A 27,038-nucleotide genomic window follows, 5' to 3' on the forward strand; every position below is an offset into this window, starting at 1 on the left:
GTTTCAGATGAGCCGAAATAGTGCAAGCTTAACCCTGTATCTTTGAATTTAATAGAGGCAACAAAGCTGTCCGTCTTTATTGTCCAGTCCGGTCTTTTGCTTTTGCAGATGAATACGTCATCAGATTGTGGTGGTGAACTGCTCCAGCTCCAACTTAAAGGTGGTTAGGTGGTTTCCCCCACTATTTCTGTGGAAGTCCCATGCTTATGATTAGGAATCTTTTTCATTTCCTGTCTAAATTTATTCACAGCCAGTTTGTATCCATGTTATTCTTGTGCCAATATTGTCCTTTTGCTTAAATAGCTGTTTTCCTTCTCTGGTTTTTACTTGCCACCTCCAATATATTTATAAAGGCAGTCATATACGCTTTCAGACTTCATTTTGCTAGTTTAAACAAGCCAAGCTCCTTTAGTCTCTTTTCATAGGATAGGCTCTCCGTTCCTCTGGTCATCGGTATGACCCTTCCCTGCACCTGTTCCAGTTTTTTAATTTATCTTTTTTTTTTGGAAATGGGTGATCAGAGTTGTACTTTGTCTATTCCAGATGAGGTCTCACCAGTGTCTTGTGCAGTGCCATTAATATCTCTCTTTTTGTACTGGAAATCTCTCTGATGCATCTTAAGATTGTATCTGATGCAGCTGTAAAAAAGATAGTTTGATGTTTTGGCAAGCAAAGTTATTTGGGTAAATGTGATATCTTTTATTAGACCAACTCAGTAGTTGGAAAAATTGTTCTTTGCAAGCTCTCGGGCACAGGTGCCCTTTCTCAGGCTTGTCTGAGGAATTATTCAGTTGGTCTAATAACAGATATCACATTTACCCAAATAACCTTGTCTGCCTATGTCCTGAGACCAAAACAGCTGCAACCAACACCCCTGAAACCTTGCTGTTTCCGACTCATTCTGTGGTTGACTAATACATCTGGGTCTCATCATTTTTTCCATCTAACGAGCTCTCATGCCACAGCAGAAATTCTTGCTTTTAGTCCCCAAATACACGATCTTGCACTTTGTGCTGTTGAATTGCATCTCATTTCTATTCCTCCAGTTGTCTCTTGTCTAATTGGTTCAGTGTAAAACTTCTATTTTCCTCTGCATTGAAAATGCCTCTCAGCTTTATAGTAGGCGTGGAGTGCTGTAGTTGTGATGGTCCAGGAAACATGTGAGAAGCCACGGGGGTTTTTGGTAATGCCTTTTATTGGACCAGCTGTATAATTCAGGTACATGTTTGACAAACTTTTGGACGTAGGGTGACCGGAGGAGGGGCACTCTGTGCCTGAAACCTTGTCTAACATCTCTTCCAATTATACAGCTGGTCAAATAAAAGACATTACCAAAAAACCCCTTGCTTCCTGCATGTGTCCTGGACCATCACAACTACAGCCCCCCCAAAATCATGCTGCTCTCAACTTAGTGCCATCAGCAGATTTCATTAAAACACACCTGTATTTTTGTGCCAAACTTATTAATTAAAATATTAATCGAAATTGATCCTTGAAGATCTTGCCTAGTGATCACTCGTGGTTGATACTTCCCTCCTAGGTGCTTTTATATTCTACCAGTCTCCCAGTTTTCTTTATCCTCCAGCTTTTCCATCTCAATGACTAATTTCACATGTATCCCTGAATCAGAGAGTCTTGTTAGATTTGATTTGTTGCATTTCCTTTGTTTAAAAAACCTCAGTCATCCTGTCAAAGAATATACCAAGGTAGTTTTTTAGCTGGAACAGAAGAGGTCAGGAAGAACTGAATGAGCTTGTGGATTGGAATAATAAAAATGGGGTGACATTTAAGAGGAGAAAACTCTGTGTCATGCTCTGATGATCTGATGCATTCCCAGATCATAATGGAAAATCTTACCAGCTGGAAGTGACAAATATGATTTTGTTGCTCTGTGTCCACTCCTGCTGGCAAGTGTCCTCTTTTATAAGTGAGAACATCATTCCTGGAAATTTTGTTAGAATTTTTTTCCATGATAAATAACGGTAGGAGCTGTTGAGGGGCAAACTTAATAACCTCGAAAACAGGAGTAAAAGCAAGAGGTTGAAAGCTGGTAGAACAAACTACCGGGTTTTGGACTCGGGGACTAATAATTTTCTTTTGTAACGTGGCAGCTCATTGCTGGGAAACGGCAGAGGAGGAGAAAGACCTAAATACATGGGTTAATCATGAGCCACCCATCATTGTAAGATGTATCAAATGAGGTATTTCCAGTAAGGATGGGGAAGTATTACTGTAATACCATAGACAATGTGATCCCGTGGTCAAGTCTAGTAATCCATTTAAAAAAAGAGTTCAAGCTGGAAGAGGTGTGGAGAAGAGCTGGAAACGACAAGCTTGCTAACCATTAGAGCGCCGAGGTCCTGGAACAGCCTTCAAGTAGGAGGTGTAGGGGCAAACGGTATAACTGGGTTTAAGATGAATGTGATCAGTCTATAAAGTATTGAGGTTAGCCGTGTTAGCCTGAAGACGGACAAAAGGTTGCGCAGGGTGGCACGCTGCCGGTCCAGGGAGGCCAGCAGCCTACTTTATCCGGTGCTTGGATGGAGTAGGCTGTTGCCCATGAAGGTTCGTGCCTCTCTGAATCGGCGTGTAAGGTTCTACCCTGCCCTGCCTTCCTTATGAAATACTGCTTGGCAGCGTGTTTGCCTGTGGTGTCATGGGACTGGGCTTGACCCTGAAGGTCTCTTGAAGTCCTGTACTTCTATAAGCCCTATTTTCTCTTGGTACAAGCGTTTAAAGGTGACCTTCAAGAGAGTGGCGGTGGAGTGGTACTTGATTCATGATTGAGGAACTACAGAGATGATTATGAGGTCAGAATTAGGTAACGGGTGCATCATTCAGGTAGGGGCGGGCAAATATTTTGGGCAGAGGGCCACTTGGCAAGCTATTGAGGGCCGCATGACAGGCAGCCCAGGGCAGATGAATATTAATTTTCTAAATTTATTTAGGGGTCCCACAGGCCGGATAGAATGGCCTGGCGGGCCGCATTTTGCCCACCCCTGAATTAGCGGCATCCTGTTCTAAAAACAATAAAAACGAGCAGCCGGTTTAAATGGTGTCCTATTCCTGGCAACTGTCCTCTTGTATGTCTTGCACCTGAGTCTGTTCCCGTCCATCTCTGATGAACAGAAGTGTGAGACACACCTCCGATCGCAAACTCGAAACGGGAGAACGGGGCTTTCTATTGTTTTATGTCCTTTATTCACAGCCTGGGTGAAGCTGAAACTGGCTAGCCAACCCCACGGCTCCTTGCCAGATCTGAATGAGGAGGACAGGAAGCGAATAGAAGAAATCAAGGCAGAGCTGCTTTTGAGTGCCAGGAAATCTGCATTAGCCAAGGTAAGGAGGAGCTATAGGAACTGATTTAAGGGACGTTGTGGAAGGGGGCAGATGGTGTTTTGTGTGTTTGTAACCGCTGATTCTTGTCATTTTAGTATGTTGTATGGTGGTGTCTTGTTCGCAACGATGATTTACCACGGTGACATTTAATGAAAATTTCACCTCTCCATTTAGTCTGAAATTTACAGGAAATACTGTGAGAACTTTGATCACTTGCCATTTACTGAATGGTAACTGTTTGTATATAATTTTAAGGCTGTTCTGATTCATGTATTCCAGTATATTGCATCCTGACTAGAATTTATGAGTAAGCCAGACAGAGACTATATCACCTCCAATCTGTCCTTGAATTTCTGTTTTCAGCATTCGTCTGAGCTAGTGTTAGCCATACTCTGTGGGATTTGGGCAGCTACTCATAGGTCTGTGCATCTGAGACTGAGAGAGATTTGGAAGCGAAACGAGCGGACTGGAAGAAAACGTGGAGATCTTATTTTGAGAAATTACTAATGGGTGGAAGAGGCAGGTAGCAGACTGGAGGAGCCTAGAGATGATGCAGTAAGAGGCAAAAAAATGAGAAATAGGAAGGGGGAGGGTTGAGGACAGCCTTTGAGGTAGTCACAATAAACTTGAATTTCAACCTCCAGTCATCATCTGTCCTTCAGTGGCTGTCATCACCAGGAGTCTCGTGCCCTGTAACCACAACGTAGTTAAAGCAACTTTATTTTCCTTTCAGTGTAGTATACCTGGCCCTGAGATCCCCAGGAGAGAAGATAGCAGTGAAAGAAAAAAAAATCACTCCAGATGATATCAATATAATTGATTGTGTCCTTCGCCACATAATATCGTTGAAAATATCACCTCTGTGTATGTGCATTTTATGATTTAACTAGCTACTGTGAGGACTGTGTAGAGGGCTATAACTTAGAAAGGCTTGCTTTTGCTTTGCAACTCTTTGAAGTTGTTCTGTGGATGCAAAAATATTGTTTCTTCAGGCTTTCCAACCAATCTTCTAGATTCTTCTTGGAGAGACAAATGCAAGTGTGCGTCCTGTTTTGAACAAAAACAAAAGTGGGAGCAAATGGATGGTGGATCCAGAGATTGGTTTACTACTATACCTGATGTGAATCCAACACGAGAGACATGAGTTATGGATGATACAGAGAAGGCTAAAGTATTTAATGCCTTTTTTTCCTTCAGTCTTCACAAACTGGGGCTATCTGCCTTATAGTGAGCAGAGTTGGCAGCAAAGTTAGGGAAGGAGTCAGACAACCTAGAGTTAGGGTAGAGCAGGTTAGGGTTTCCTTAGAGAAGCAGGTGCTTTCAAGTCAGCAGGGTCGGATGGGATGTACCCTCAGGTACTGCAAGACTTGGCTCGGGTAGTTTCAGAGCCAGTCACTATCCTCTGGGAACTCGTGGAGGTCGGTTGAGTTCCCGGGTGATTGGAAAAGGAAAAACACAGTGTCTATCTTTGAAGAAGCAGGATCTGGGGAACTACAGACCAGTCAGACTGACTTTGACTTTGAAAAGTCATTGAGCATGTCTTCAAGGACTATTGAGAAGCACCTAGAGGAGAGCACGGTGGTTGGGAATAGCTAGCACAGATTCAGAGCAAGTCCTGCCTGACCGACCTGATCTCCTCCTATCAGCTCTTGTGAATGGTGGGAAAGCGGTGGATGTGATTATACCTTGGCTTTAGTAAGGCTTTGACACTCTCTCCTACATCATCCTTTCCTGGGATGATGCAGTTGGGGCTGGTCCTGCTTGCAGCAGGGGGTTGAACTAGATGTGACCTCCAGAGGTCCCTTCCAGCCCTAACTTTTAATGATTTTATGTTCTCATGAACAAGCTAAGGAAATGCAGACGAGATGAAAGTGCTGTGAAGTGGACACATAACTGGTTGGCTCATTGTGTTCAACAAGTAGTCATCAATTGCTTGATAGCTAGTTGGGAGGAGGTATCAAGGTCTGTCCCCAGCCTGGTATTGTTTAATATCTTCATTCATGTTTTAGATGGTGGGACTGAGTGCATGTTTAGCAAATCTGCATATGCCTCTGAATTGGGGGGATTTGCAGGCTGGGATCCACAATGAGCTGAATAGACTGGGAATATAGTTTGCAATCATCCAGATGAATAAGGTTGGGTTGATTAAACAAGGATTGGGTCTTCCTTGCCGCCCCGGGAGCGCGCACGGTGGCGGGGAGCCGGCCCCACCCTTCCAAACCTGCAGCTGGCAGGCAGCAGCAGGGAAAGCCAAGCTCTGCACCGCTGCATCAGCCCCTGCCTCCTGCCAGGGGCAGTGGACCTGGGTCCCTGGCCCCATAGCCCTGGCAGGTGGGGATCCCATCTGGGAGGGGCAGGGGGCTGTGAGTGGGGGCCAAGGGGCACCAGTAGGGCTGGGGGGGGAGTGAGGGGCATGAGCAGGGCCAGGGGGCTGTGGGGGGGAGGGGAGTGAAGGGCCTTTCATTTAAATCATGGATTTGGGGGTTTTTATCAGCGAATTTGTCACTTTTTTAATCGGGGAAAACCAAGATCCCTGGTTATAACAACAGGAACGTCACTTGCCAACCAAGGGAAGTGATTCTTCTGCTCTATTCAGCACTGGTGAGGTCTCGCCTGGAGTCTTGTGTCCCGTTGTGGGTCCCGCGCTTCAAGAAAGAGGTGGGCAGATTGCAGAGAGAGATCAGTAGCGCAACATCAAAAAAAATGAGAAGCTTGCCATATGAGGAAGGGCAGGAAGAATTAGGGTTATTTAGTTTGAAGAAGAGAAGACCGAGAGGAGATTTGAGAACAGTCTTCAACTACCTGAAGGAGGATTACAGAGAGGATGGAGATGGGCTTTTTTCTGTGACTGGGGGGGGTCAGGGCTAGGAGCAACGGCCTCAGGCTGCAGCCGGGGAAACTGAGGTTGGAGATTAGGAGGAACTTTTCGACCGAGGGTGCTCGAGCATTGGAACAAGCTGCCTAGAGAGGGAAGGGCATCTCTGTGCCTGGACATTTTCAAGAGCAGATTGGACACGTGGCTGGGATGGTTTCGGCAGGGAGAATCCTACCTTGGGCAGGGATGACCACGTGAGACACCTTCCAGCTACTTCCCTATGATCCTGTGACTAAAGCTATTTTCCAGTACTCTTTAGCTGCTATAGTACAGCTTTCCCCTGGCTTTTTAATTTTCTTTGATTGCACTGATTTTGAGAATTCTGGCTGGGACAGGGAAGGAAATGCTTTTTCTTTCTTGTGAGAATGGGAACATTTTGTCCTGTTTTAACTCCCGACAAAAAGCCGATGTCAAATTGTTGCAAATTAGGAATACAAAAATGTAGGCTCAAAACAATCAAATGCCTCCCCCCCCCCCCCATTTTGATCTCTTAAAAGGTTTATTTGTTAGAAATTAGCTTAAATTTCAAAAGAGAAAATGGTTTTGAAGTGAAACATCACTCTTCATTTTGCCATTCTCAAAACCAAAGTGGGTAATTCATCAAAGCAGAGCTTTCTTGTAAGCGTTTGCGATTTTGAAACTGTTTTTCACTGGAAAATTCTGATTCGTCATTGAACAGTTTCCAGCTAGCTCTACTACCGCCAGAGTTTCAGAATGAGATTGGAGATGTGCTGACTTGAAGGAGACAGAGACAGGAAGAGCATAATATTTTTCTCTTTCTACGCTTGGAAAAACCAACCAAGACAAATTGCTCTTTCGAATTCATACGGTGAAGTCTTCCCCAGACCTTTCATCATTGTCTGTGCCGTCTGCTGCAATTTTATGACTCTGCAGCTCTGTTTGAGCAGTATGGGTTATGCCTCTTAGGTTTTTAGGAATGAAACTCATGAAACATTTAGCTTCTGAGATACCGCAGCCGGTCCAGTGGAAAATCTTTGGGCGCTAGATGAAAAGAAAATGCAAAAGTGAAGTGGGGAGACTTATTGAGAACCAGAGGGAGTCTAAGATCTTCCCTCCCCTGAGTTTTAAGGCTCCTAATCAGCAAAGCTATTACACTTCATCCTTGGGACATATTTAAGTGCTTTTCTGACCTGAGATTTAAAACATTAGAATAAAAAGACCACTGTCCATTTAAAAAAACAACAACAACAACCCCAGTTTATGCTGAAGTTCATTGTTTTCCCAGTATGATTTACAAGTACTGTAACCAAAGACCGGAAAAATACATTTTTTTCTCAGCTTTTTTATTTTGTGCATTTGGCAGCTCAGTGTTTAGTCATTTCCACTGCTTTCCTGTGTATTGAATAAGTTGATTTCGGAGCAGATCGGTTTGTGCCTTATCTCTTGTGAGTCCTTCCTCTGTTACAGCTGAGGTCTGCACGCCCAAATAAACCCAGCGGGTTGTCTCGTCTGTCATTACCCTATCACTGAATGCACCAGGGCATTTTTTTTCCCCCTGGGAAATGCTCAGGTTATAGGTCGGGTGCATTAGGCAGCATATTGCACTCTCAGCAGTGTGCCTGTCTGGGCTGCAGAACGCCAGAGCAGGCGAGCCAAATGGGCACTTCTCCTCTGATGAGCTGAAAAGGAAGGGTTCAGGCTGCCAGTGCTTATTATCTTGTTTCCAGATGGGCCTGTTTTGTGAAATGCCACAAATGTCAGGTCTTCCGTGTGCAGGATTCCTATATTCCTAGATAGGGTAAGGTTCCCCCACCCGATTCTACGTGGGGGGCCACCCCCTCGTCTCAGATTTGAGCACAAGTTGGGGTGGGACCAGTGGCTCTGAATCTCTGACCCTGAGCCTGGGGTCAGAGTCGGAGCTGCAGTTACCAGTCCCTGCTTCCCCGCTCCCCCCCACACTTCCCCCAGCTCTTCCCTTCCTGCAGCTTCTGTTCTCTGCCGCCACTCCCTCACCACCACCACTGCTTGCTTTCCCATCACAGCCCTGGTTGCTTCCCATCGCAGCCCAAAATTTTGTAGCCCACCCAGCCCCCCCTCCCAGCACCGCTGCCACCCATCCCAAGCAGGGCGCGGACCCCGGCCCCAGCCCACAGCTGCAGCCCGCCCTCCCCCATGCAGATCTGGGGGCGCACAGAAATTATGAAGCTGTCAAGGGAGACCCTGTGGCTACTGTTAAAGCTCATTTCACCACAGCACTAATGTCTTCAGCCGCAGCAGTAAAAAATGTACCTGGGGATCTAGCCACGTGCTTATAACGCATTATCCTGTCGTTGAAGCTTTCGGGAAAGGTGCTGCATTTAGGAAGGCTGCATTCCCATCCTTATCTTTCCAAAGACCCCGAGGTCCCACGTGTATCGGTTCTAAGCATCGACGCAGCCAAAACAATTAGTTAAATGTGCTTATGGGTGATCACTGAAAGCGGAAAGGGAAGTTGCCCACAGAGAAACAGGCCATTTTTGAGCTGTCATCTGTATGCACTGTCCAAAACCTGCTCCTTTTCCTTTGTGCCTTGCAGCTTGTTTTAGTAAGGATAATTGAGAAAGGGAAACATTAAACTGGTTTAAGTGCACATGTATAAGGGCTTGGAATAGTTAGACTGACTTCTAAATAGCCTTTAGTTACACTGGTTCATGCTTCTAGTGTGAGACTTTAAAGTAGGCATAATTAGAATTTGAGGGTTTTCTTGCCCAAAGTGTTTTATTTCTGTTGACATTTTGGATGTGGGGGAAAATTGTGTTAATGTCTGCTTGAATTTACGGTTTAGTTCAAACAATTTGTAGTTCTCCTGACTGTCTTTATTTGTTCATTCCTTCATGTTGGCTGTTGGAAGACCACTTATTCATACCTCCATATGGCCGTGTACTAATGAGATAGTGTTATGTTTTCCCAGTTGTCTTAGTCAAATGATAAAGGAGTAAGTTGCATTGATTTTTTTATTTTTTTGTATTTTTTTTTTTAGGCTGAAACAGGTCATTTGAGCTTTGTCCAATTCAATAGATTTGTTTTACGTTGGCTTTTACCAGCATCATTTGAAAAAACACTAATTTTGAATGCCTTCAAATTAAGGGGCTGCAGATGCAAGCATTTTAAAGTGATGTAGTTTTTGTCTTTGCCAGTGAAATTCTGCCCCTAAAAAAGTTAGAGAGGTGTAAGATTTTATGGAGCTCATGTGAGCCCTAATGATTTTGATATAAAACACTGTTGATCAAAATGACTTGTCTTATCTGTTTCTAGCATGAGATAACAGTGGTACTGCCTCTGATACTAATTTGTATCAAAAGATGATGGGATGCAGTGATGTAAGAAAGATCTGCTTTCTAGCATGCCATGTGGAATGTGATTGGTGCTGTGATGGGATTAAACTTGTGCTGTCTCTCTTAATCGGCAGACCCCATTGACTGAAGGAATGGTAGACTTCTAGTTGAGTTTTCTGCATGCATCTGGGAGTGTGATGTTTAATGACTTTGCTTGCAGTATAAATTTTGCTCCCTACAGGTATACTCTGTCTCCATTTTCTTTTAAGCATGCCATCTCTTGCATCTCTCAGGTAAGCTACTGGAGAGGTTTTGGTGCTCCTTCCTTAATGAAGGCATTCTTAGGAAGCTAGGGTTTTTCTTTTCTATCAGTGCACATAAGCATCCCTGAAGGGGAAGAACCAGCAAAAAGGCCTCTTTTTGGTCTGGTTGCTGTTCCTTGTAAACAGGCATACACTTAAACCCTGTTCTGTAGTGGCTGTAGCATGTTTAAAATGTCCATTATTAATCCAGAGAATTTTGAAGGAAAGCCTTTTCTATTCAGCCCTTATCTGTGTACTTGCATATACATTATTTCTGCCGTGCAGTAAACTAGAGTAACGAGAGCCAGCAAATGAAGCCTTTAGATCTGTTGTATGCATTGCTTGTACTCTGCAACTCTACACACAAGCTTTTGCAGAGAAACCAAGCTTCAGAAATTGGAGAGCAAAACCTGGAGGAGATGCATTCTCTGCCCCTGAGGAATTTACATGTAGAGCAGGGGCAGGCAATTATTTTGGGCGGAGGGCCGCTTACTGAGTTGCAGCAAGCCATCAAGGGCCATATGACAGGCAGCCCAGGCAGATTAATATTCATTTTCTAATTTTTTTAAGGTGGATAGAATGGCCTGGCGGGCTGCATCTAGCCCCCGGGCTGCATTTTGCCCACCCCAGTGTAGAGGGCATACCTTTCTGCCACGCAAATCGGTGGGAATTATACCACTGACAGCAGTGCCAGCATGTATTGTGCTCATAGACATTTGAAAGAGCACCGTGTCACCTGGAAGAGAAAGGACAGCATTTTTTTCTTGTACCATTGATGAGCTATACCATGTTCATTATAGTTTTTTTTCAGTTCCTAATCAAATCTCTGTGGATGGATAGATGGGTGGACATGGCTAGATATAAGTAAATATAATGTTGGATATAATCTGTGTTTTAGTCACTAATCAAACCAGGAAAAGAGGAGATAAGTCTCAGTTATAGAAAAGCCAGCTGGAAAGGACCACTGTGTCTTTACCTAACCCGTACGACCGTGCAGTTTGCAGATTACATTGAGAGACCTCCGTTTTCACTAGTGAATTAGGTGATCCATGCATAACTTTTTGATTAATGTTAAGTTTATGGAGTGCTTTGGAAATAAAGGCCTATTATAAATGCAGAATAAATATGATGATGACGGTTGATGCAGATCAATTCAGTAGCGGCTTTCATAGCGATGAACATATTGAACCGAATGAGTGCATTTTTTAGACTCTTTTAAAAATCTTTTCTGGTAAGTAGCTAATCAGGATCTGGAAATCTAAAAAATGTTTCCCTGGATTGCAAAGTCTAACGGTCTGAACTGCTTTCTAAAACAAGAGGACGATCCAGTGGGAGATGCACATGTTTTAATTGGGAAGGGGAAAAAGTGAGACCCATCTGGAGACTGAAAAGTTATTGCAAACTAACAGTTGCTTTTTTAAAAAATTCTTCATCTTTTTTTCGATTGCATTTAAATTTTCTTGTCAGTGTGTCAATGGCTTACACTTGTGTCTGTGTCGTTCTCTGTTGGATAGACTTATTTCTTAGCGTCAGGGGGAAGAGCTATTGAATGTGGGAAGTACAAAACTTCAAAGCTCTTTAATTAAAAATGTTACCCGCGTGTCAGTTTAGAGAATAGCTTTTTGCTCTGTTTTTGTCAATAATTGAGTTTTCCTGTGACTTGATTATGAAACGTGCTTGCGCTTCAGAAAGTCTGCTGGAGTGGAATGACTTAATACATCAGGGAGAGTTTTATGCGCCCAGATCTTTCTTCTAGTGACAGCTATATCGTGGCAGAAGGTCTGACAGCAGCAGCGTTCTCATAACCTTAAAAATGTCCTTTCTGGTTTAAATGAAAAGTCTGTTTTTGAAGGCAGAGACTGAGCTGTATGACCTAATGGGCTTCTGTGGAAACAGCCAGTTGTTTTCACAGAACCTCAAAATTTAATTTAGTAGCACTCTCGAGGCATGAGCGCTTGAGGATGGGACCGTTTTGTTCACGTGATGGGGAGCCCCTTGGTAGCTCATGACCTAAAGAGCAGAAGGAGCTAGTCAAGTTGGACATGGCTAATGGCCAGACCTTATTAAGAAACTGAATATTGATGTCTCCAGGCCCCAACGGGGATCCAAGTCCTACTGTATTAGGCTCTATGCAAACATTGGAGTATGAAGAAAAGGAGATTAAAATGGCAGCTTCCCAATGTTTGAAAGGTTGCTGCAAAGATGACTTAAGAAACAGTGTGCTTCCTTGCTACAGAAGGCGGTGCACATATGTGAACTGTGGAAAAACAGGGTTAGGGCAAATTTTCTAACTACCAGACCAGTAGAAGAGTGGGACAACTTGCCCCGGGGAAGTTGTGGGTACTTTTGAATTGGAGGTTTTCAAGAGCAGGCTGGAAAGACATCTAGTTAGGATGGTTTAGATATAGCATAGCCCATGTTTGTGCAGGGGCGGTGGACTCAGTGGCCCAAATGATCCCTTCCACTCTGATCGTCCTATGAACAAAAAGTTAAAAAGACTGTCTTGAAGACTTTACCATCTAGGTTGATGCCAAGCTGCAGATGAAACGAACCCATGGAGGGGCGGGCATGTGGGAGACCAGATAATAGTGAATGAAGTGAGCAAGTTCCTGATCGTCAAGAAGCACCCCTTGCCTATCTAGGGAAAACCTAAATGTTGTAAAACTGGAAAAAATCTTTTTATGAACTTCACCGCTGTGGTTTGGTCTGTTGTGGGATTGAAAAGGCACTAGCTATGTACCTGGCGCATGTGGAGGCAAGTCCCTGCTTATAGTCCTATGGACAGTTTTACTCCAAAGTGTGGGTTTTCCTTTATGACAGCAGAACTTGTTATTTCTCATGTTAGTATTTGTCTGAATTTTGAAACTCTGGTCCTGATTATAGATGCATACACCTTTTTTATTTTTTCAAGAATCTGTTTTTTGCCTTTTCAGGATTCATGGGGAAACAGCTCAGACATTATACCCAGTCACAGCCATAATCAGAAGCACTACCCTGAACATTTCCACTCTCCACATAGCGAACAGATGCAAACTGATAACCAGATGCAGGATTTCGAACTTGAGCCTTCAGAGTCGTATGGAAGATGGGTCATGCCAGTATATACAACTGACTCACCTGATTATTCACTGTCGAGTAATACACAGTTTAAAGCTTTGGATACCTTCCAAGCACAAATCCCAAACCAGCTTCACACCCTGGCAACTAATCCCTTTGATATCAGTATTGAGCTTACCCCCTTGTGTAAAGGTGTGGATGCATGTTTGATGGGATTGGTGGATGCCTCTAATGCACAAACAGAAGAGGACGTGCCTTTTCCAGCTCAGAAGAAGCTATCTGTAGAAAAACCACCTGCAGAAATTGCTAAACAGATTACCTCCATCACATTTGCATCCAGAAAACGTTCCCCGTCTCCTGTCCTTGGTACTAGCCTCACTGAAGATGCTCTTCGTGGTGTAATACCCTTGCAAGATGGATCTACTAGCACTGAAAAGCAGCGACTTGAAAAGCGACCTCTAGAAACTTCTCGGTCATGTCCTTCAAGTCCAACAGCCACTTGCAGTCTAGCTAGTGGTGTTAAGCCTACTGCAGACCAAGACAGTTTTCAGCATGTGGCCACTGGTGTTGCCAAACCTGGAGCTCATCAAGGGAAAGACCAAGCCCAAGAGTCTAAATCCATATATCCTGACCCATGTTTCAGCCTTGTGGCAACTAGTTTTGAAGCAGCTCAGACTTCTGCTCAAGATGCTGTTGGGTTGGGCAGGCTTAATGCCAGACTTTCTGTGGCTGATTGTGATAAGAAATTTAATCAAGAATCAAATACATTGAGTGAACCCGTTCCCATAAGTTTTTATCAGCCAGGAAAGACGAGTCCCTCCAGCCAAGCCCAGTTTACAGAAGGTCCGGTTTATAGCCCACAAGCTCATATGCTTAAAGGCCATAATAATTTGTTAGAAAAGGAGGATAAGCTTCCATTTGATATACTCTCTCTCCATCAGAGAGAGATGGAGACAGGACATAGTAATGGGATGCACAATCCCTCCCCAGATCAGATTTTGGCCACCATGCCGGTATCCCCGTCATCTCCAACTAGAAAGGCTTTGTCTTGTGTCCGTATAACTCTCTCCCCAAAATGTGCTACTTCAGAGCCATGCGGTAACCTCAGAGCTGAAGCAGAAACAAGGTTTAACGACAGAATTAAGAGTGATGTTCAGCCAACACTTGTAAGGTCTCCAAAAACTTTGTTAGGGCCTGTCTCAAAGTTACCAACCGCTGAACTTGTTCCAGTGGATCAAGGGTCTTCATACTTCCCAAGGCCAGGATCTTCACCACCTCCGTCTCCTGCGCATCCCTTTGTTCCCGGCACAGCAGGACTAGCACACGATATAAAGCGGGTGTCCCTGGAAAGCAGCCAGAGAGTCCCCTCCTTGAGGGAGGCACACACCAGAGGTCTGGATACAAGTGGACGTAACGTGCAGGATAGCTTCAGGACCCTGGTTTCTGCACAGACTGGAAAAACAACATCTGATGCCATTACTCAGATCACAACAGAAAGCCCTGAAAAGACAACGTTTTCAGCAGAGATTTATGTTAGTACAGAAGAGGAGGAAAACCCTGCCCTCGTATCCTCTCGCCAGAAGGCACGCAGAATCCCCAGCCTTGCCGCTTCATCTCGCAACCAGATTTTCTCGTCCCACAGGCCAGCTGGTGAGAAAATCAGTGCATCTTCCGCAAAACTCTGGCCCTTTTTTCCCCCCACCCAACTTTGCCAAGTCAGGAGTTTGGTTTTTTGTCTTTTTAGCATGAGAACAAAATCTTTTTTTTAAAAGAAGTGTGGAAATAGGACCACTGACTGACTTTGATATTTGATCCTGGAATTTAAAACGATGCATATTAAAGATCTTTTGGGGCCAGGAAGGGAGCAACCTGGTCATTCACTAGGGTCTACACGACTTAAAACGCCCAAGTACGATTCTGTCCCATCCAGAAAAGCCATGAATACATCTACTTTTGTAATACACAGTCATCTTGCTTTTAAGATAGGATCGCAGGAGAGCAGTGAGGAGGAGGACCTACCACCTTGTGCCTTAGCTGCTTTTCAGGGACTGGAGCAGGGTGGTAAAGAAGTGCACGTGGGTGCCTAAATGCTGGTGGGACGGGCTTTACGCAGCTGTTGAGAGCAAATGTGCTAGTACTAATATATAATCAGCATCGAGCTGCCACGGTATGTTACCCCCACCAATGCAGTCAGGTGCAAATTTACACCCCTCACACCAAAGAGGGCCGTTATACATTAGCAGTGTCTGCAGACATAGCGTCTATTGAATTTTCTTTGCCTAGGCTCTGGCTGTCTCTTGAGATGCGTGTAAAGTAACCCCAGGAAATCATACGGTGCTGAGGAAAAAGATTCTTTCTTTATGCGGACACCTTCAGCTCAATTGAAATGGGAGTCCTACATGAATAATGGCTTGTTATCTGTACTCTTAGGAAGCAGTAAATCTTCCAGTACTTGTTAACTGCAGCAAGCCGAATCCTTCAGTAGCTTCAGCATAACAACACATTGTATTTATTGACCTAAATCGGGCAAGTGCCTATAATAGCGTAGATATATGATTTCACTGTGAGCAATGTTGGCATGTAAGTTAATGTTTTTTATTTACGTAGTGGTGGTCTCAGTCACAGATTTTATTGGTCTTTAAGAGAAATTGTGGCTAATTAAGCCATCTTATTTAGCTATTAATCAGGTCAGCCCTCTAAACAGCAAGTAGGTGCTTATCTGCTGATTCTTTAATGAGCATATTCTTCAGGGAAATGGTCAACCTCCTCACTGATCACAAGCTATGCAGCCCATTTTCTGGGATTTGTATTGGCCTTTGTATTGCAGAAGGTTGTGTTACAGCATTGCATTTTGATTTCTGTTTCCTATGCTGCTTTCAGTACGTGCAGATCAGCCTTTACTGGTGCCGTATAAGCCTTCTGGTAGCCGAGAGATGTACTACGTTCCCCATCCAAAGGAAGCACCCAAAATATCTCCCGTCAGGTCAGAGACCACTATTGAGAGCTCTCACTCAGGTATTTGCATTTCTCAAAACTTTTACAAAGCCGAGCCAAAGTCTCTTCTGAGGTTCAAGCTTAGAGCGGTTGTAGTCAGTTGGGCCAGATATATTTGCAAAACATCTTCTTGTTCATTAGATTCAGTTCTGTTTTAAACCATGTGCATTTAGAGTAACGACACTGATTTCAATAGTTATTCTGCGCAGATCCATAGTGCGTGACTAAGAATAGAAAGTTGCCCTGTATATTTATGCTGCTTGTATTTTGGCTTTATAACACAACAGTGTAAAAGCTTGGACTTGAAGGAGATGACTTTGAATTTAGTTAAAAAGAGATGTTATTACTTTGATCTATTCCTACTGCACTGCTCAAGAGTTTCACAATTCCTGATAGATTTTTCTTTTAGTTCTTTTTTTCTCTCGGGAATTGCATTTTGGATTATATCATTTTTCCCCACCAGTTCTCTCTTCCCTTCTAATCCAGTTCCCCACTTTATATTTCCTCTGGCACATTCCCTTTTGATGTGTCTCGTTACTGATGCATTCTGAAGTGTTGTGTGATGCTAAGCATTAAACGAAGTTACCAAATGCATGATCTAGAACAGGGCTGCTCCACCTCCAGCCCACGGCCAAATGCAGCCCACGGAGCTGTAACATCTGGCACACAGGGCTCCCCACGGGTAGGGAAATTTGGCCACCTTCCCCTGCTTCCAAATTCACAAACCCCAAGCCTTGTTGCATATCAGAGCTGGGCCACATTGACCCCTTCTTCCCCCCACCCACTTTTCCTCCCCTTACCCCACTGCCGGGGGGATTGAGAGCAGGTCTTGGCAGATGCAACTTTCTCATGACTTCATGGCACCTCTGTGCAACCAACCAGTGTGTTTGTCAGGAGAGGCAAACCATGGATCATCTTTGGAGATGCCCTGTAGCACCACAATGCACCCCACAAGGTCTGGCAACACCAGCACCAGAAGCAGCGGCCTGTGCAGAATATTGGGAGCAGACCATATAGGAAGGCTGGATGGAGACACGATGAAGAAGATGACTGTGGGGCTGGGTTGAGCCTCCTTGTGTCCCTGCCCTGACTCTCACGTGACTGGGTTGAGATTGGGTCCAGCTTCCTTCCCCGCTCATGGGGCCAGGTTGGGGCTGGGTCTACCCGGGTCTGCCCCCCGCCTCTCTCTGCATGGCCGGGTGGATCCCTGCCATGCCTGCGCCATGTGTCAGATCAGCACCACCAGCCAGATCCAGCCTGTGGGTGGGCTGCCCACCAGCTATGCAGCCCACTGGTCAAAAAGGTTGAGCACCCCGATCTAGAGTTTTTGAGGTTATTTGCATGCTAAGTGACTTCATTATAGGCTTTGCTTAAATGTAAACCGTTTTATTTCTGGTTTGAAATTTTTCAAACTCCTACTTTTGAGGTTAGAGGCGAATGACTCGCGATTCATCAACGCTGTGCCCTGCTTCTCTTGAAATATTGTCACTAGCAACACACGCATCTTAAGACATGATAGACCTAATTTTTAGGTTGGCAACAAGCTGAGCTTCCCTTTGACATGCAGGCACTTGTGGACACGGTTACTGTCGCAAAAATGGTCCATCTCCCTGCTGTGTGGGCACAGTTGGGTAAATAAGGATGTTAGTCACATTAACCGCGCTGGGTACTACCAGTAGATGCAAAATTGCATCCGTGGTTATTTGTATCTATATAATTACTGGAGCAGGAGTGGAACTTGGGCTTCCAAATTTGTTGGTCTTTCCTGTTTCCTGTTCGGTTTGCTATATGATGCTGTAATGTCTCTGAAATATTATGGGGCAGAGAGAGGCAGATGCAGTATGCTGATTTTGCAGAAACTATGCTGGTACCAGTGCAGATGCCATGTTGACCTGAGGCACCTCAGGCTTTTAAAATTAACTGCACAGGAGTGGAGGAAACAGAATTAAATGACTGCTGAACGTAACCATGCAGAGCCGACAAAGAATATACACCAGTGAGTTGCCTTTTTAGGCTTTCCAATTGTTATGACACTAAGGGAGTCCTGCTATAAAAATGTATTGCTGTCTTGAACCTTTTGTCTGGAGCTTGCACATAGGTAAACATTTTAGTAAAACTGGTGGGAAAAAATCCCTCTAATTGCTGTTTTGTGTGCTACCGATTTTCTACATCACTTTCTATTCAGTGGAGAAAATTTCTGTGTCTATCAGTCAGTAAAAGTATCCACAATTTAATATGGGCTCAGCAGGAGGGAATGTGGACTTCTTGGCTCTGTTTTCAGGTCCTCAAATGGCTCGTCTGAATAACCTAACTGTGCCTCCTACCCCATCGGTAGAGTGGCTGTAATACTTGCATGCCTCATCATGAAATACCTCGTGATGCTGGGATCAAAGACCTAGTAGAAAAGCAGCATAGCAATAAGTGGCTAATTCAGTTTTCTTGTGTGCTGCTTTGATGGGACAACTCTGATCATGAGCGATCAGCTGGGTGCCCTGCTGATCATTCCTTATCCGATGGTAAATCAGACTCCTCTGTGTGCTTAGTTGCCTTTCGTTGATTTACTTCATGATTAAAGTTTGAGTCTGGCCTGTTCTGGAAGGTGTAACGTCTTCCTGCTTCTTCTTCTCTTAACCTCTTCCTCATTACCAGAGCTCCTGTGACTGCATGGCTTGCTTTCTTTGTAGGATCGAATGATGCCGTCCCTCCAAAATTTCCAGTGAACGTACTGGGGTCAAGGGAAGAGAGTCCTCCAGACGTAGCTATTAAACACAAAGAGGGTATCTACAGCAAGAGGCCTGAGCCCAAGCTAGCCTGGGGAAAAGAAAAAATGGCACCACAAGAATCTGATACAGGTAATTAGATGGCACGCGTTTCTTCTTCTTTTCTGTATTTCTTGTGGGATATTGTGTGGGAGGAACACAGGACTAGGCATTGGGACCTGTGGTTTTTAGTCTTAGTACTTGCTGATGTTACCGGGTTATACTCAAGTCTCTGGACCTGTCCATGCCTTGCTTGGTACAGTGGATTAAGAATACTTGGTCATATGCAGGGGCCCTCAACTTAAAGTATATAAAGTGTTTTGAGGTCATTCAATAAAAGGTCCTAGTTTGTGAGTGATCACCCATCATCACTAGTATAAAGTATGATCCTCCGCCAAGCGTGGAAAAGGATCCTGAGACAGCTGAAGCAGACAGCAATTTCATGATGATGAAAACTTGACCGGATGCTCCGCAGACTTGATGGCCCTCTTGTTGATATCTAGGGAGACCCGATGTGGCACCGCCCGGCATCGGTTCACCTCTGTGGTGACATTTCACTGGAGTTGATGGCCATGTGTCAGGACTTCTCATCCCCCCTCCCTTCAGCCCATCTGCTTGGGTTTCATAGTAGGTAGAGTCAGAAGGGACCTGAGCAGATCAAGTCCGACCCCCTGCCATGGGCAGGAAAGGATGCTGGGGTCAAACGACCCTGGCAAGGTGTCTGTCTAGCCTCCTTTTGAAGACCCCCAGGGTAGGCGTGAGCACCACTTCCCTTGCAAGTTGGTTCCAGATCCTAGCCGGCCTGACTGTGAAGTAGCGCCTCCTGATATCTAGTCTGAATCTACTCTCAATCAATTTACAGCCGTTATTCCTTGTTACTCCCAGTAGTGCTGGGGGGAACTGGGACTCTCCCATTGCCTGCTGGTCTCCCTTGGCCAGTTTATAGATGGCCACCAGATCCCCTCTCAGCCTTCTCTTGTGGGTTGGTTGATTTGAAAACAAAGGATTAATTCTTGGAGGCCAAAGGGCAACTTTACCACTGCAGCATTTTTATTGTAAGCTCAAAATCGCGGAGTGGCTACCATTTCTCTTGCATTCGGCTACTATTTCCACTAGAGAGAGATGTATTTCTCTGCATGGCATTTTGAAAGACATATTGTCACAAACAAGCGGGGAGGGAGCTCATTGCAAAGAGGTAATGTAATTATGGTCAGTAATGAAGGGGGAGACCAGAAACACTTAAGTTGCAAAATAGACCCTGAATTGCAAGTTCCCTGCTCTTTTTATAGGTAGAGGCACATGTACAACTCCTTTGGAGCCCATTTTCTCCTTTTAGCATGACATCAGCTCATTAAATGAGGCTGTTTAATAGGATGGATGTTTATGGACTACTTCAGTGCAATTATGGTTGTCCTTTATGAGCAGACAGGGCAGGATGACGGGGGTGAATTAATTCCTTGAAGCACATACTGATTCAGCAGTGGGGATTCCTCTTAACGTTTTGCTTGTTCCTTGAAGCTTTTCTGCTCCTGGAGAGTAGTAGAGCTGTGTTAAATGCTCTGTTTTAGCTTCTAATATTGGTGTGTACAACACAGTTAGAGATCCTGCCATGTTCATTTTGCTCACTTGTTAAGCACAGCTGGGACCTATGGCTGCATTTTCTACTATATTCAGTGCATGTGGGTGCATGTGTGCAATGTTTACCGTTGGCTTACAACAGTGAGTCTCAACCAGGGTGCTGCAGCATTGTGTGTTGCCTTGAGATCCTTTCAGGGGTGCCACGGAGTGTCGCACAATGCTGGCACCGTTAAATGTGCAAATGTGATGCGCTAGAGAAACCCAGAGATGTCAAATAGGAGTCCAAATCCCTTCTGCCCTGCTGTGGTCTTCCTGAGTTCTTTGCAACAGAAGAATTGCTCTATTTTTCTGTATTCAAAAATCAAGGGAAAAATCAGGAGCTGACATTTTCCGGTGGGTGCCTTGAATCTATCAAGGGGTTGCCTGGAGTGTAAAAAAGTTGAGAACCACTGGCTTACAACATAAAGCCATCCTTCTCATGAAAGGAATAGTAGCTGACCTCCTAGCCTCTGTCTCTGTTAGGCTTCAGGGATAGGAATGATGAACTGAAGAAATGATTTCTTCTAACTTCTTGGAAGGAAAAAAAAATACTTGGTAACACCCACAGTGGAAGAATGGTGCCAGATTAGAGCAGCACAATATGGGATTCTGGATCTATTGTTGGCAGCTTCCTATGTAAGAATTTAGGATAAAGAGTAATTGCTATGCAAAGTTATATGTAACAGTGTTCATGCAAGAGGTGAGAGTGGATTTCCTTCTTCACTATATATAGATCATATTTGGGAATGCTATTTATGATTGTGCTGCATCCCTTTGTATTAAAAACGGAAGGGCATGCAAAAAGTGACAAAGATAAGAGATTTTGAAAGTAAGATGTATGAGGAAGTGTTTAAGGAGTTATAATGCTTTGTGCAGCCCTAGCATCTTTATCTAGGGATCTCAGCCTTTTACAATAAAAACCTAAGCTGTATAGCCTTTCTTGAGTTTGATACGTGCTATTGTTGCTAGGGGCTGGGTTGGCTAGGCCCCAGTCTTGCCGAGTGAGGCTTTGTTCCAAGTTTTCTGCACATAGTACTTATTAAACTTAAAGAAATTATATGAGTATAACTAGAGAGACTTTAATCGCTGTCAGCCATCTGACTCAACTGGCTGGCAGAGGGGAAGTGCACAGGGATTTATACATTCAAAGCATGATGGTGGAACATTTACATCTCTTATACCTTTGTTATGCCTTGAATAACTATAATCATTAAAAATATGATTAGTTTCTACATAAACCAGTGACCACACAAACACCCATATAGGTGTATCCTATTTTGCTATCTTGGTATGTGTGCCAGTTATTTCTTTATGGTTAAACTTCTCTTTAAACCTCCCTGTCTTCCTGGAAGATTTCTCATTTGACTTACCTTCCAGGTCTGATGTGCAAGGGCCTTGAAACTTCCTGCTTATATTTTTGGCAGCCCATCTGGGCCTGGGTTACCTTCCTGGAAGGAAGAGGGAAAGGGAGAACCTGGTTAGAAGCTAAGACCTTGTTCAACTAAGGAGATAAAGTGGAAGGGAGATCTGCTAGAAGCTGAGGCCTTGTTGAGCCAATGTTTTGCTGAAGCCTTAGCAAGATAGTACACGGCCTCGAGTCTATCCAACAGTTATCATCCATTGTACAGGTGGGAGGAACTCGGAGATTGACTTGCCCCAAAATCCTTACATTTGAGCCAGTGGCAGAGCCGGGACTGAAACCTAGAAGACCTGGATCCCAGTGTTCAGGTCTAACTATGAGATGCCCTCCCTCTTTAAAGGAGTGAGGGGTATAGCTCCTTGAAAATGTTTGAGAAATGATAGGGAAGAGGAGTTTAATTGGAGTTAATTCCTTTCCAGTTGTGGAGCCTCTTTTACCTGTGTCGACAACCTCACTGGCTACTGGTAGCTACTCGTCACGTGCCTCCTTGTGAAAGTGCTCCTTTATCTTGTATTAACTTTCCCGTATTTAGTTTAAGGTTATGACTCCATGAAATGCATCTTTCATACGCTTGCGGAAATCGTGTAAGGCAAGGGTGTCCAACTCACCTGGGGTCCCTGGCTGGATCCAGACCAGAGGGCTCCTTGTGGGCTGGATCCAGCTCAGGGTGTGAAGGTTGTCACAGTGGCCACTGCATTGGTGGCAGTGAGGGGTCCAGCTGCAGGAGTGAGCCCAGGGGTGACAGCAGCAGCGATCCAAACTTGCTGCCAATGGCCATGCCCAGCGGGGCCACAAGTCCACGCGCCCATGCCGCCCAACTTCTGGGGGCCCACTGGTAGCCCAGTGGGGCAGATAGAGGCTCTTTGGGCTGGATCTGGCCTTCAAGCTGCGTTTGACACCCCTGACATAGGGGATAGGCAGTTTGCAGTAAGTCCAAAGGAACAAAATCCCTGCTTAGCTTGATCTTGTACAGAAATGTGCATTTAGGTCCAACTCCTTGTCCTCTGCTTTTTCTGCTGGGAATAGCTAAAACATTATTGTGAAAGGTAAAGTGATTACGTCTTGACTATGCATTGCTTTACTTTCATGCAGTTAAACTGTTTTTGCTGGATGTACTGCTGTTGGGACACTAGTCAGGGATCTAACATAATAAAAGCCGTAGCACTTCCGTCTGTGCGTCTGTCTGTCCATAACACTCTGGGACAAGTGCGCACGCGCGGCCTGGAGCCTTACTGACAGACAGACATACAGGTGGAGGCAGAAGCGATCAGGGCCAGGCTGCGTTTCCCCTGCCTCCCCACCTGCCGTTTATGACGGGCATTTTGCTGTGCAGTTGGAGAAAAAGTACAAATTAGATAACCTTGTAAAATGACTTTGCACTGAGTCCCGCTAGACCATATTATATATATATAAAATCTGTTCTTATTACAAGCAAGATTATAATTACTACTTTGTGCACCTATTTGAAACTCGCTCTGCACGTATGTGTTTTGGCATAAATTCCCTGAAGCTACACTACTGTGGACTGAATAGTCTCGTTGAATCCTACATGCTAACTACAGTCAGACTTGGCTGCCCCAGTATATGCGATACCTCCAGGTCTTGCACACTGTGATCCAGGAATTGGCACTGGTTCTCCGATAAATGGTATTCTTCTACATTAGTAGTGAAATGATGCCCCAGCCTGGCACTAAGGGGCATTGTACTGTTAGATATGGTAAGAAAGGTAAAAAAAAGGGTTCTGGCTATTTTTGCTGATTATCTCACGATTCTGTTTACACGAATGAATATTAACCTCAACGTCCTGCTCAAATTCCAGTTTGGGTAATTAAGTTTGGCCTATCTAAATTCCTTCTGCAATCTCTGTTGGGCATGGCGTTCTCCTTCACTAAATCATCCGCAGACCTCTGTGTACTATTGTTAATGTTGAAATGCCATCCAGACTGCAGTTCAGTAATGTCTGAGGTTACTCCTTTATGTAGCCTATTTGGGAAAGTGGTTTTAGGGGGTGCCTTTAGCCCGAATTTTTCCCTATGGACCTGAAACTGTTTATGAGGAAGCAAGAAGTTACCATTGTGAAAAGAAATAAAGCATGTTGTCCTTCTTTTCCAGAGTCTGCAAATCCTTTGAAAGCTGTAAGAACGACCCATTCTGTCTTCAAGTCAGCACAGTTCTACCTTCACCATCCAGTGCCTCTGCAGCATGAGAATTACTTCCTCTCAAACAGCGAGTCCTCCGAGGAGTATCCTGATACTGGACCCAGCGGACTTCCTTCCAGAGACTGCTTCCAGAAAACGAGAGCTGCAGAAAAGGACCACTGCCCACCTCTTCTTTATCGTGAAGAGGACAAGGAAGATGAATTCGCACCACTAACCACAGTAATGGACTACAGCAAGATTGAGGACTCCCAATTCTGCGCATGTCTAGGCAATGAAGCTTCTCAGAAGGAATTAATAATCCAAGATGACAAAAGGCAGGCAAGCCAGACAAAGGGCAGAGATTATCCGCCACGAAGCAGCCAAATGACTGGCTTTCAAGTGAGGCCGAAGAAGGATCTGCCACTGAAACAGAGTACCGATTCCACTGGCAGCTTAGACGACCTCTGGGCCAAGTTTTTAGAGCGCCAAAAGAAGCACCCGCTCCCTAATATTCGGAGCAATGAGCTGTCTTTAGTGGAGCGCCTTGATCGACTAGCAAGAGTCCTCCAGAATCCCGTTCGGCATACCCTGATGCCTGCAAAGGAGGAGAGCGATTTTGGAGGGAGGACTAAGGGAAGGGAACAGAAGAAAATCAGACTTCAGGACTGGAACGAGTCTGACGCTCATAGGAATGCATTGCGCGCTGAAGAAAGGCCACAGACCACTTATGATAAAAAAAGGCTGGCAGAATCACGAAAATATAGGGCAGGAGAAAGAACCATCAGTCGCATCAAGCGAATCTTGGAACAGCAGCAGTACTCGGATACCTTGAGTGACACCTCTTCAGAGCCCAAGTCTGCTAACGACCACAGCAGGGTGGCAATTACTACCACCTCTGAATCGGACGTGGTGTCCCAAACAGAGACAGAAATGGCTACTCAGACTGAGGTGAGCAGTTCCGTTTCCACCATTGACACTGCCAGGCTGATCAGGGCTTTTGGGCACGAAAGAGTGCGCGTGTCACCAAGACTGTCCCACCTGTATTTTACCATCAGCCAGCAGAAAAGTCGCTCTGACATTTGGGGCCAGGGAAGCAGGAAAGGAAAGGGTGTGGAGTATCCTAAAGCTACTTATGCTGAGCTGCATAGAAAAAGAGAGATCCAGGTACGTGATCGGCTCAACAAAGGGGCACGCTAATTTTCTTTCCTAACGGGTTGATTGAAGCTGCATGATAAATGGAGTGGAAAACTTAGTGGGCGTTCTTTATTTGCAGCATGGTTGCACACGTGTCTTAGGGGGTTGTTACAGGGCAGGCGTCTATCGCCAGGTAAGTCTCCCTAAAACAAAATCAAGTTCTTTTCCCCTTCTCTCGGGAAAAACAAGGGCTGCAAAATCTCTTGCAACATTGTTTTCCCATCTTTTCCTACCTCCATTCACTTCCTCCTCCTCATTCTTCCTCCTTATGCTGTAGGAGAGGGGTTGGCAAACCTTAGCACATGTGCCAGAGCATGGCACATGAAGCTGTTTTGCTTGACATGCCAGAGCTGGCCCTGGCCCTGGCTCTGCCCACCATAGAGCCTGGGCTGGTTGCTGCCTGCTGCGAACAGCCTGGGCTCTGGACAGGCTCTGTGGTGGGCAGCAGGATCCTGCCCAGAGCCCATGGCAGGTGGCGAGCAGGCCAGGCTCTGTGGCAGGTACCCGTGAAGCTATGAGCAGCTGCAGTGGGGTCCAGAGCCCTGGCCTGGCTTGTTGCTGGCGGCAGCTTCGCACGTGCCTTGGGGAGCACGGTGGCAAAGGGGCTGGAGCTGCGTTGCCACAAGCATCGGGCCCCTCGAGGCTCCTTGCCATCTGCCCCGGCACGCCGACATCTTTCATGTCGAGGTTGTGGGTTTTTTTGCACTCAGCCCAAAAACATTGCTGACCCCTGCTGTAGCATCAGAAGGTCTGGCTTTTATCAATACGTTAATAATTTATTAGAGATTCCTTATCTATTACTGTAATCCTGCAAAGCAATCTGGGAAAGCAAGGCTGCAGCCTTCAGCTCTATCTGGTGACTGGCTGTGCTGCCTGAGCATCTCCGGGGAGCCTTCAATCTTGCTTGGTGTGATTGGAATTTAATAAGAATTATTGTGTTGATATGAAGGATTTATTTCATAGTTTCATAGTAGGTCGGGTCGGAAGGGACCTAAGCAGGCCATCAAGTCCGACCCCCTGCCATGGCAGGAAGGAGCGCTGAGGTCAAACGAAATGGGAACAAAATCTGGAATGGGATTTCAGAACTTGTTTTGCCAACATTTGGTGGCGGTAGTTAATGATGACGCTTTAGATGAGTTAAAGGATAGACTTTTGCTGGGAGAATTTTTATTTGGAAGTCTAGTTCAAAGTTACTTGAAATGACTGAAAGTCTTTCCATTGGCTTTAATTGCTTTGGACTTGGCCCCCTGGGCACATCTACACGTGAAATTAATGCAACGCAATAAACTGCATTTACATGTGCGCCCAGGACTGCAGTATGTTGAACCGGGTTGGAGCAACCCCGGCTGGCAGGGTGAGAGGGTCCCTGGGGTCAGCCTACGGCCCAGATCTGCTCTGACCCGGCTCAGCGTACCTACACATGCGCTGCTGCACACTAAAGAACGCCACTGGAGGATAATACTTGTATTTACAACTACTAACCTATGGCAGAGTTAATTGGTCTACTGCAGCCTAATAGGGTTGCACGTGTAGACACTGAGAGTACTGTGGAGCTAATTAGGCTGCTCCACAGAAAATGTCTTGTGGATGCGCCCCGTGAGGAACAGAAATGAGGAATAGCTCTTGGAAAGGGGCTGTTAGCATCGGTTTCTTGAGGATAGCAGGCAACATCACAATCTAGTTTGTTTTGTTTAAAATTTGGTGGTTCCCATAGTTTTTCAACATTAATGTATTTCATTTAATTTTTAAGGGAAGAAAATGATGGTGCCATCAATGCTAATCTGCATTTTCATTTTGAGACATAGAGTTGATATTTTTTTTAATTGAAGCTTTTAATAACTGTTAATGTGTCATGTAAGTTATTAAGTACATGGGAGAAAATGGAGCCTTTTCAAGGCTAATGCTTCGGGGGGGGGCACATGATTTTATCCTTACATGATCCTAAAATTGCAGTTTTAGACAGACATGTTTCGTTGGGTAAACCTGGTATCATTTGTTAGTCCGACTCAAATAGTTGGAAAAAATCACTTTTCTGGTGCTATATGACTACGTATTTCCTGACGCTAGA

The 27,038-nt window shown here is 44.9% G+C and overlaps 1 protein-coding gene across 5 annotated transcripts in view; it reads left to right on the forward strand.

The window, feature by feature from the left end:
• Positions 1–27,038, forward strand: part of ALMS1 (ALMS1 centrosome and basal body associated protein) — a 114,281-nt gene that overhangs the window by 58,324 nt on the left and 28,919 nt on the right. For 4 of the 5 annotated variants that reach the window (XR_009459663.1, XR_009459664.1, XR_002092815.2 and 1 more), the window contains 5 exons: positions 3,209–3,339; positions 12,725–14,498; positions 15,729–15,863; positions 18,527–18,694; positions 23,751–24,940. Coding sequence is in view for 2 of the 5 variants with exons in the window: in XM_019495663.2 (XP_019351208.2) it covers positions 3,209–3,339; positions 12,725–14,498; positions 15,729–15,863; positions 18,527–18,694; positions 23,751–24,940 (3,398 nt within the window). In the remaining 3 variants the exon portion in view is untranslated. Of the gene's footprint in view, positions 1–3,208; positions 3,340–12,724; positions 14,499–15,728; positions 15,864–18,526; positions 18,695–23,750; positions 24,941–25,049; positions 25,265–27,038 lie in introns of those variants that run through there. The other variant, XM_059721423.1, reaches the window with a different exon arrangement.

This window comes from Alligator mississippiensis, chromosome 2 (assembly GCF_030867095.1).
Source record: "Alligator mississippiensis isolate rAllMis1 chromosome 2, rAllMis1, whole genome shotgun sequence".
NCBI classification, from domain to species: domain Eukaryota; kingdom Metazoa; phylum Chordata; order Crocodylia; family Alligatoridae; genus Alligator; species Alligator mississippiensis.